This window comes from Grus americana, chromosome 1 (assembly GCF_028858705.1).
Source record: "Grus americana isolate bGruAme1 chromosome 1, bGruAme1.mat, whole genome shotgun sequence".
Taxonomy (NCBI): Eukaryota; Metazoa; Chordata; class Aves; order Gruiformes; family Gruidae; genus Grus; species Grus americana.
Genome location: NC_072852.1, coordinates 60743613 through 60755048, shown reverse-complemented (window position 1 = coordinate 60755048; position 11436 = coordinate 60743613). Strand labels below are relative to the sequence as shown.

Below are 11436 nucleotides of genomic sequence, written 5' to 3'. Positions count from 1 at the left end.
GCTGCGGGGCGGGGAGCTGGCGACTGCCGGCGCCCCCTGGCGTCCCGCCGCGGGGCGGCCTTTACTCGGGAGAGGCGCTGCGGCAGCCCCTGGCTGCTGGCGGCCTGGCTGCGGCCGACGCGTGAGCGGAGGCTGCTTGCTTCCTTCAGCTCCGACGCTGCTCAGAGGCCCTCGCTTCCCACTCGGCTTGCTTACGCCCTGTCGCACCCTCACCCCTACGTCAGGCCGCGCAGGCCATGGTGCCATGAGGCCTGGAGACGCTCCAGCCTGGCGGAGATGCGGAGTCGTGCTCCCCGGCTGGCCCGCGGTTAAGCCCTGTGCCAGGGCCGTTGCCCACAGCAGTGGAGTGGCTGAGGCAGCCTGGGCGAGGCGCTCGGTACCCATGGGGCGAGGGTGTGAAGGGGAGCGCAGGCCTGGGCCGTGCTGGGGTGAAGGAACCCGGGTCTGTGCCTGGCTGCCTCCTCCCTCACACCACATAGAGCTTCTGGGCTGGCTTTGCAGAAGAAACAAGTGGTTTCGCGTGCCTGTGGCTAACAAAAGCTGTGTGACTGTGCGTGCCATCCCCCTGGGGCAGGGCAGTTTCGGCCTGCAGGGTGTTGAGGTACCACTCCCCTGTAGGTGGATGGGTAGAGTTTGCTCAGCTACACCAGTCAGGCAAAAGCTGCCTGCGCCCCGTCATCAATTGCGTCTCTCAGCACGAGGAAAACAGTTTTCCTCAAAACCAGGCTTTTTGAAGTTCAGTCTGGGCTTGAAAAGGGCTCCTGTTGAGGAGTGAGAAGCATGGGGATGGCTGGGGTCTGGGCATCACACCAGGTGGATGGGGCTTTGCACGGGGGTGGTTTGGGGCTCACGGAAGCAGAACAGAGCAGGCTGTAGTGTCCCAACCTTTGTTTCTCCTCTGTTGGTGCTAGTTTGGGAGGCCTGAATCAGCTTCCCATCCAGGTTAGGCCAAAGAGCAAGCACTTAAGCGTTGCAGGGCAGGCACGTCCCTCTGCAGAACTGTTTTCAGATTTGCACGCTTAATAAAGTATTGAAAAAGAAAGGAGAGAAAGAAAGAAGGCAAGACAACATACCAAAATGAAGTAGGAAGTAAAATATCTGTAACTATTTCAATCCAGAGAAACATTGACAAAGATGTTGGAGGATTAGACTTGCAAGACACAACAGAAACATTCAATAGTTAAATATATCTAACCTGGCTAAGCAATGCTAAACAGGGGACATGACAGACACAAGGATTTGAAGAATCACAGGCATAGAGGGACTATCAAAGGCAGTAGCAGTGCCACTTTATCTCTCTTCCTGAACTGCTTCTGCATCTTTGTTAAGATTTATGTTAAGAATTTAGTTAAGACACTGCTAAGATTTTAGTTCCTACTGTAATTGGGACAGTTCCCAGTCTGATGTGGTTCTGGAGAGGGCTGACTTCATACTTAATGTGTCACGTTCAGAAGGAAGTTATTTAAGATCATGACAGCAGAAACAGATTAGCAGGTATGTCTGCCCTATGACTGTTTTGACAATGTACTTTTCCTTCTTTTGAGAGACTGCAGTACCTTTCTGGAAGAGTATAGACAAAACTGTATTTCAAGAGAGGCATTAATCTTAAAAACATTTTTATATCATTTAAACTCCAGAATAAATAATGCCAAGCATGCGTCACACGTTCTCCTCTGGGTCTGCTTGTTCCCACCACTGTACAGCCTAACCATTCCATCAGCTTGCTTTGCCTCCTCGCATCGCCCCTCGCCCCCAACCAGGATGACATCACCCTTGTCAGAGCTCAAGTTACACATTTCAGCAGAACTGGACAGTGTTTAACCTTCAGAGTCACATTATTGATTTGAAGTTCATGCTTAACAAGTGGTCCCTCTTCGCCTTTAGTGTTTGTAGTGGACATCAGTAGAAATCAACAGGTATCCCTGTGGGGAGAAGAACAGTCACTGAAGTGCTATGAATTACAAAATGAAGTTTTATTTTTTTTTGTTTGGTTGGTACTGTTGTGTTTTGCTTTTTTTTTTTTAATTTCATCACAATCCTGGTGTTAAAGGTCATAACTTCTACTGAAAACAGCTGAGCCTTGGAAGTAACAAGTTTTATTAAACTCTATCCTTTGAACTTTGCAAAAGAGCCCCATCTTTCCCTGTGTGCTATCCCTTTGCACTATGCTAGCAACAGAAGGGACATCTAAAGATCATATGGCCTACACAGGAAAGTTCATCTGAGCCTCGAGGCAACTAGGCAATCATCACAAGGTGGGATTATTTTTTACCTAATTTGAGCCACTTAAGAATTAGCCATCTAATCTAAACTTAATCCTTAAGGCTTCCCCCATTGTCAGTGCATACAGAGCAAGGAACCTGCAGAGAGCAGCCCATCACAGTCTAACACGCTTCTCTGTGAAAACTGGGAATAGTTGTCTTTCTTCCCAGTGACCACAGTCAACAAACTGGGACTGGAAGTGGAGACTGTAAAACTAGCTTTTAAATTGGAATCCCATTCATCTTGATAGGGTATAGCAATTCTCCTCTGTCCTCTCATTCCTATTTACTGAGGAAGAGACTGGTAAGAGAAAGTGAGGTGGGGAATGGGCCCCACAGAACTACTAAAATCCTTCATCCGTAATTAGCCTGTAAGGTTGTTGGCAACTAGTGCCACTGAAAGCAGTCTCCAAGCAATTATATTTTGTAGGGGCTGCAGAGCTGGCTGCTGCCAGGTATGTGGAATGCAAAGAAAGACTAAAAAACCCTTTGTGTTTCTTTCCTGAGTGGTGCTTTATGCCTTAACCACAAACAAGGATTTGAGACTGTCTCTGCAGAGCTGAAAATCACTGAGAAGTTGGTAAACAAGTGGAGAAATGTAACTGGCTTACCCATTTTCTGGGAGTTTATCTGTCAGCAATGCCCTTGTACTGATTCACTGTCGAGCAACATTCTGTATATTCAAACTAAGGGCTAAGAGCGTGTTGTGAGAGGCGAGAGGTGTGATTTGGAGAAGAGTAACCAGAAGGCAAAGAATATTTTCTGTGAGCTCACTAACTACTTTTGACTAATAGCCTCAGCCATTATTACCGGTTATTAACAAAGTCCAGTCATCCTAGGTGCACAAAATTGTATTCACCCCCCTCTCATATTTCAACTATTCCTGTTAAATTCAGCAGGACTGCATGGATAGCGATAGCTCTAATTTGATTTGACTGGCCAAATTTGAATGATATGTTAAAGGTAAACTTGTTTTCACACACTCAATTGCAACTTGAAAGGCTGAGCAAGCTGTGCATCTGATCACTCTGTGGTTATGTATTTAATGCAGCTTTTCCTCTGAAAGGAAGATACATTTATTTCTAACAGGATTTTACCATTATTACAGATCTCATTTTAAACCCAGAGCTTTTTATTGCTTAACAAGCTCAAATCCAGCAAGTTTCTTGTACAGACAGAAGGTGAATAAATGCCTAGCCAAAAAAAACCCCAAAGAGCAATAACCTTTTCATGATAGTGTCAAAATCTCACCTGTACAATTGTAATGTGAGGTCTCGTCAAGGTAACATTGGCCAAATTGGGAAGAGGGAATCCTTTTGACAATTTAGCTTAAAAAAAAAAAAAAAGACAAACAAAGTGATTTAGTTATGCATTGGAAAGATAATAAATACCTGCCCTTCATCAACCCTGTTTGTCCAGAGATTTCTAGGTCATTCACAACAATTAGCCTCTTAGTCTTCACAAGCAACCCTGGGAGGTAGATACAATGCCCATTTACCAATGGGGAAAAGAATTACAGGTGCTTTTCTCTTGGCAGTGTTACAGCCAAAGCAAGGTATTTCATGTGCAACACGTTACATACTCAGTGATTTGTCCCTGGGGGATTGTTAATACAGTGACCTGGGGGATTGTTAATACAGCTCTAGTATCATTAGAACCATTTGTCCCCGTTAATTAAGGTAGGTGAAGTGCATCCCAGTCTAGAGGGTTGGCACAAAGCTGCCTCTCCCTCCAGGGCCTTAAATTTTTATGAGATTTATGAGAGGCGAAAGCCCTGTGCTGGTCTAATAAAGAGGAATACATTTCACACACAGTGGCCTCAGGCAGGTGTGCAGACTAGAGAGACACACTTCTGACTGATGCATCAGGGCCACCTTGAGTGAGGCAAAGGCAGATGAATTACGAGTTTCCAAGCCCTTTTTGCCCTTTTTGCAGAACAGTGCCAGTGAGAGGACACACTTACACCCCTACAAATCAATCTCCCCCTTCCACTGCTTACTAGGTGGTGGTCATTTTCCACTCAACTTAGTGGGAACTGGAAACTTAAGCAGAAAGTCAGTAGAAGTTCCTAGAATCACCCACTCTGCTGGAAGATTTTAGCTTAGAAACAGCCTTACCATTAGCTGATGGAATGACTTCAGTCTGTAAAATGTAAGACAGGATGTTCTCCAGAAGTGAGATCTGCCACAGACAAGAAAACTGAGTTAGCCATCACTTCCTGACGGTGGTAGAACTGTCATGCCCTAATCCTGGATGGAATTACTGGGCTCATGTTCAACTTTCAGCTCTCATTTGGCCCAAAAGAGTCATAAGCTCAAGTGAACTTTGGATATTAAGTCTTTGGAATGGTGCAAAGGAAGTCAGATGCAAAATGCAAATGGCTTTCATCATGCTTGGACAACATTTTCATTTGAAACAGTCTATCTCCTTTATTTGTGGGATCATTTATCACCAATAGCAAAGCAGGACTGCAACTGTTTTAATCCTTTCTCCTCAGCTGCTCAGAACCGATGGATTGTACTCAGAATTAAATGACTCTCTGCGGAGGCAGGGTTTTCCCCTGTAAGCCTACAACTGCACTATTTCAGGCATCTGAGAGTAGTATTTTGGCTCCCATCCCCTGCTGTAATTCTGAGCATCTGTGATGAGCGCCACTGCCCCACACGGGTGCTTCTGCCTCAGTCGTGCGTGTGATCACTTAGGCAGCACGCTGCTCCGTCTGCTGCTACAGTTCAGATTACCACTGTGTGTTTCACCATTGAGAGATCTCTCTGCTTACTGATGAAATATGATTCACCGGTCAGGGAAACTACAGAATATCTCATTTTCAGAGTACTAACTTGCCCCAAAGAATATACTTTTAAGTCCACGCAGAGAGGCGGCTGCCAGAAGACAGGAAAAGAGCCATGCAGGAATGAAGCCAAATGATTTAGAAATACAAATAAAATTTAGCCACTTTTTCTTTAGCCTTGATATCACTGATATTTCTGGTTTGCATTTCCTATATGCTCAAACTATCCGCTTACCTCAAAAAAGCCAACATTGGAGTGGGCTAGGGAGAACTGGAGCCTGAGGGAAAAAAATGAAACAAGATCACTCACTAGAAAGGATAAACACACGCTATTCTAGTCATGTGCAGTCACTGCTGCAGAGCTCCAGGCCTTAAGAAACATCTGTAGAGAGACTTTGGAAGCAGTATATTTTACACAATGCGTACTGCCTCATAGAGGAAGAGGTGGTTTTCTTAGGGCGTTGCTGAGCATGCATGCAAAAGAGTATGTTAGAAGGGCTGTAGCTAGCAATGTGAGTGCACTTCTCCCTCTGTGCTGTATTTTGGAAATCCTACTGATTGACTTTACTAGGGCTAGTATCAAGGACTTGCAGGCTCTCTGATACTTTGCAAGGATTTTGGTACCTCTACATAATGCTTTGATGTGAGCCTTACCTGGGTGGGAAGAAAAATTCTGTTTGTCATATGGCACTGCTGCTGCTGCTGTTGTGTTACTAATGTCTCTGTTTTCAAATTCAAATACTTACTCAGTACATATTCAAGTATCCAAACATGTCAAAACATGATTTCTGAGTTTCCACAGAACCAGCATCCCAGCTGTCAGCACACTCTAGATTTTTCTCTCTGAATGTTGCTACAAAAAATGCTAACAGCACTGTCCTCCTTAAATTCCTAATATCTGTGTGCCCTGACAAACTCTGCATATTCTTAACCCTATGACTGTCTTCCCAAGGGACTTTTGTGAAATCAGGGTCCCAATTCCCAGCTGTGAAGTCCTGGTATACAGAGCTTCTCTCTATAAAACGTGACATGCTAGATGTCTAAATGCCCAAGCCTCTGGTCTTCAGCTTTCTGACCCTTGCAAGTTGCAGTGCCTTAGCTGGGGAATGTCTGCTAGAAGAATATCAGCACAGGAGTACTGCAGGGGTCCAGATTCTTTACCGTATCCTGGACCGCTCTGTACTTTCCTAGTGGCATGGGTGGGCTAGAAAGCAGTTGCATCTTGCCAGCTGGAAAGGCATGAGGGAAGCTCTCAGAGGATTCATAGTCATCATAACTGCCCTGCACACTTCATTTATCTAGCTCAGGGGGAGAGTAGACGTCACGAGCAAATAATCCCAATGAGACTGCTGCCCTGCAGCAATCCACAGCTGGTGGGCAGTCCCCTGGGACTGTGGCAGTTGTCACAGAGAAGCTTCCTGACTTCTCTAAACTGCACAAGTACAGCCACATAGAGAATTAGAGAATCTAATGCAGATGAATTCACCGGGGAAATACACTCATTAAATTATGGTTATCTGATCATGTGCCTAAACTGCTAATGCTGGGGTTGCTTACACTTCCAAACAGCTGGAAATCCTTTCCATCCCAGGTTGAATTACCTGTTCAAACATAGTGAGCCCATCAATTTCTGGTCAAATATATTCAGAGCAATGCTGGTGTTGGCTGCCTGTGGAAGAAAGAATCCATGGGTTACCAGACACAAAAACCGCAGGACCCTTGCTGTGAATTAGTCACAAATACAGAAGTACCATCTTCTCTGTTACATCTGAAAGCTGTTTCATATAGATGCAACTTTCTCCCTAACCCATGGCCCATGCAAGGCTGCACACAGTAAATGTCTGCTGATCTGAATGGCACTGACAAGAGCTGAAATGTGGGTAACGAGATTTCACTAATCAAAGACATTTTCAGTTAAATGAATAAGTTGCCAAGAGGCATGACTCATGCCTGCAGAACTGTCATTCCAGAGAACAAAACTTTGGTTAATCAGAGTCGCTGTACGTTTGGATTTTTGTCCATCTATAGGAAAATGTTCTTCACCATGGAAATGTCCTATAGGTTAAGTGAGGCCACATAGACACCACTTGTGACTAAGGGGAATTTGCATGTTTAAGTACTAGAAATCTGGCACTTTGTTTCTTGTACAGTTTTAACAGAAGGAATGAACAAACATATTTAACCCTGAGTTAAACATCACCTTGTTCGTTGTACTTACTACATTCATTGTGAACAACGACTGGGTGGTTGAGTCTGGTAGAACAGCAAACACCTCCATGGAGCCTTGAATCTCTACTGTGAAGGAATCCTGCTCTAAGCTGATGACAGGTATTTCAGTAGCCATTAGCTTCAACATCACTGGGTAGGGTGTAACTGAATATTTGGCTACCTGTAAGGTTCCAAGACAAAAAAAAAAAAAAGACAGAAAACCACTTGTCTTGTGGAACAGATCAGAATACTGCATTTTCTCATTCTTGAAGCAATCATTGTGAAGTAGTTCCTTAAGATGAGGTTAAGGATAGTTGCTAACATAAGATTCTTTCAAGCAAGCAGGATGTAGAAGTTTTCTGTGATGATAAGTTAACAGTCTTGGTCACAACAGCAATGCAGTGGAAAGTTCCTTCCATTCTAGAAATATCATTTCTTCTATACCACTTTGAGAGAAGTTAAATACTCATTTCTGGACATAGGAAAGGAATAGAACATGAATGTGACGTTTAAGTCACACAATAAAGGAGTCATTCACTTTGAGATTCACTCATCTCATGAGACAGGTTCCTGCTCTGGACTGTCCTCAGAGGAGCCTCACTCTGTCCACTGCCTGAAGAACGAGCAGGCTCACGAAGTTCATTCCTTAGAACAGAGGGGGTGGAGTATTAGCATCAATGCTCATGGCATTTTATGGAGAAGACCATATGATGACTGCCCTTGGAGCATTCTTAGATTTCTGAGGAAGGAACTTAATATCATTTGGGAAGCAAACAAGGATGTGAAGTTCTTTGAACTTCGACTCCAATTTCATCCAACCCCAGTATTCATTGCCTAGGGTCTCTTATGCTCATTTTTTGTTTCTCATTCTGTCTGAGAAGGCTGGTGGAAGCCATGCATGCTCATATTCTCTGTCCTGTTATAGTCATCTTCACCTAAAAGAAATGGAAATCCTGTGCATCTGCCTTGTTTGTTCCATAGATGTAATGTTTCCTGCCCATCTGTTAGCTCACTTTTCTGCACATGGCCACTATAGTCCCCTCCCAGGTCTTTACTGGATTCCTTTCTGCTAGTCAGTCACAGGCTAGCAGTGAAGCAAAGACGATTATGCAGGTTTGGGTAGGAGAAAGGTGTTATTTCTGAGGCCCTTTCAAAGCAGGACTTGTGACTGGAAGCTTTTTCCTGCCTAGGGCTGGTTTTAGGTGGGAACAGCTGTGGCTTGGGCACAGTGCCCAGAGAAAAGATTGAGGTGATAAAGCCCATCTGCTCTGGTGTTATGAGGCATACGTGTGCCCGCTTCTCTAGCGCGGGAGCCCTGCTGGCACTACAAGCCTTTGGGATGCACCAGTAGTGAGGTGTCTGACACCCACACCGGGTGGTTTCCTAAGAGTTTGTGGAAGTAATGATACTCACCTCAGGGATGATGCTGCCAAATATCTCTGTGCTTATATTAAAATAGCTACAAGTCTGGAGGAAAAAAAAAAAAAGGAGAAAACAAATGAGTTTACCAGATTTGACCTTCATGATCAGCTTTTCTCTAAATGCATTATTACTGTCATTTCAATGAATCTTTGATTTTGTACCTCTCAGAAATATTCTTAAGGGACTCAGTATACTTAAAGCTGATTCCCAATAATATATGCCAAAATACTTCCTGGGAAAGTGAATGCTTAATATCATTATAGTTTGGGCTGCAATCTATAGGTTTTGGGACTTACTGAACCTCCTTGGAGACAGGCTAGCCAAGTCTGCCAGCTTCCAGGCCACAGGTGCTGTGCTTTCACATATGCTTTGCTTCCATGGCCCCTGTAGTCCTTTCAGTCTGTGAAGACCCCTCAGAAAACAGCCACTGAGGCTGCTGAATTCCCCAGAATAGATCCTTTGTCCATGTCAGAAAAGTCTATGCCTTAGGTTTACAAAACCCTACCTTGCTCAGTGGAACTTGGCACCCCTGGCTGTGGCCTGAGGCATCTATATATAGAGCATAAATAAAAGAGCATAACAATACCCTAGTATTTATGACCTACTGTCCCAGCACTTTGCAGGTCAATTCGCAGCTTTATACGGCTACATACTGACAACTGGCAGGTCAAATCCCCATCTTGGATGACCTGAGCCACTCTGACCCCATTCCTCTGTGTCCTACTCACCTCCTCTGCAATGGTGATGTCGAAGGCCCTTGCAGTGTAGTAAGCAAATGAGGAGGTCTGAAAGAAATACTCAGAGAAGGCAAGGTAGAGCATGGAGTCGCTTTGGTCTGGGACAGTGAAGGGAGCTGCCACATAGGGAGGGCCAGTATGGTTTCCAGCTGGATAGACTATCCCCTGAAAAGTATTGGCAGAGATAAAAAAACAAAAACCCAGAGTCAAAAGATGACTGCAGCATGAGTGCAGACAATTAATCCCACTTTCCTTTACCTTACTCAGGCTATTCATTTGGTGTATAAATGAGTACATGGCTTTGTAGTACACTCTGAAGCCTTGGTGCTTTCAAGCAGGTGGTGAAGACAAGTTCCAGAGATTAGACACCTTCACAGATGGCACCTGAGATCTGTCTTTCGAGATGGTCATCACCTACTGAAGACAGTCTACCACCTCAGAAAAAAAAAGCCTCTAAATTAAGGGTCTACATATTGCATGAAGAGTATGACTAAGGGTCCTTATTTAAAAGCCTTACTTTCTCCTTTCCCCATCTCCAGGAATTTAAATCTGAAAACTGCTGCCTAGAGCTATTCAATGGTCTCAATTACAAAATGGATCTCTAAAACTAGAGGTCTTTCTAGGTCAAACCCAGCACCTTATTCTACCCAGAAGCAAGTTGGTAACTTGTGCAGACAAAAAAATGCTTATGAGAGAAAAGAAAGTTATGATGTCAGACACTCCTAAAAACACCTGTGTAGTCTTTTGCCTTACCCATGATATTAGCCAAGACCTGTAGATCTAATACTTCCAAATACATCCAGATTAAGCGAAAAGGTAAAACTGATTTAAAGTGAGGAAGCTACTCAGAGGTTAAGATTTTTGAAATCCCTTTTATTAGTTTCCCCTTCATGTTTCATCTCAAATGTATTCCGTCTGTCTTTATTTTCTCAACTCCTCCCCTCTATCTCTAAATTTCGTGTTGCCTTTTAAGGACTATCAAAACGCTTACAAAGTGCTGAGTCACTTTGCCGATGACCTCCCCATTCAATAACGGTCACTCGCTTTTTTCCCCCCCCGTTGCATCTTCTGTGGGAGAGCAGCTCTTGTAAACAGCCAAGACATTACCTCTTTAGTCTCCCTCAAGTCCCCGCTTAAAATCTAGTTGCCACAATACCCAGAAGAGCTTGACAGCAGCTGCGGAGCTGGTGTGCTGAGACCAGTGTCTACCATACGGACTGATACTGGCTTATTGTTACTTTGTGTTCTGCCTCTCTTATTTCCTTGTTGTCTCTTCTTTATACTTAATTTATAAGATCTTTGTGACAAGACTGTCTTTGCATTCTTCCTTTGTAGAGCACCTAGCGCAAGGCATCTTAAACTTAATTAAGGATCTTAGATACTATGATGATGATGATAAGTACCCTCAACCAAATCACCTTACACAGAAGGACAATCAAGTCATTTTAGAATTAGGAACTAGTCTGATTTTAGTTTCAATACATAAGGAGATTTTTTTCCTTTATTTGAAAGAAACTTTCAGGCCTTCAAACTCAGCAGCACTCCTCAGGCTCCTATGCTTTTTCAAGGGTCATCTGTCTTCCCAAACAAGGTGCCAGAGGCTTAATTCTTGCTCCTACAGTCTTGCTCTTTCTTTCCCTCTGTCATCTGAGAGCAGATGCATCTACTTAGTGCAATGTGTGGAAATCTTCCCCTGACTGACTGAACAAAGAAGTCGCAGATATTAATCCACAGCAACAGAAGGATGAAGTTGAATACCTTTCTCTCCTTTCCCTTTCTCTTTTTAATTCTAACTAGCTCAGTCAACTTTTACTGCTCTCTATTTCCTGTAACCAACTCAACAGCAGTTAAAAAAAAAGATGTGGCTTTTAAATAATTCATTTTACAACAGGATTGTTAAAAAACTATTACAATAACAAATGCAACAGTGCTTTGAAATGTCTGTATTCTCAGATACTGAGTCCTGATGTTTAGAAGAGCAATCATGTTCGTCTTAGAAAGTGGGCCATACAATAAT

General features: G+C 43.8%; 1 protein-coding gene across 1 annotated transcript in view; it reads right to left on the bottom strand.

Moving 5' to 3' along the window:
- Window positions 1-1523: 1523 nt before the first annotated feature.
- The window catches only part of BPIFC (BPI fold containing family C), a 29577-nt gene continuing 19664 nt past the window's right edge, over window positions 1524-11436 (bottom strand). Inside the window, exons 10-17 of the mRNA XM_054800985.1 lie at window positions 9411-9584; window positions 8674-8727; window positions 7271-7441; window positions 6654-6721; window positions 5288-5330; window positions 4379-4442; window positions 3513-3589; window positions 1524-1922 (exon numbers count right to left, since the gene is read on the bottom strand). Coding sequence (XP_054656960.1) covers window positions 1881-1922; window positions 3513-3589; window positions 4379-4442; window positions 5288-5330; window positions 6654-6721; window positions 7271-7441; window positions 8674-8727; window positions 9411-9584 — 693 coding nt within the window. The 3' untranslated portion in view covers window positions 1524-1880. The remainder of the gene's footprint in view (window positions 1923-3512; window positions 3590-4378; window positions 4443-5287; window positions 5331-6653; window positions 6722-7270; window positions 7442-8673; window positions 8728-9410; window positions 9585-11436) is intronic.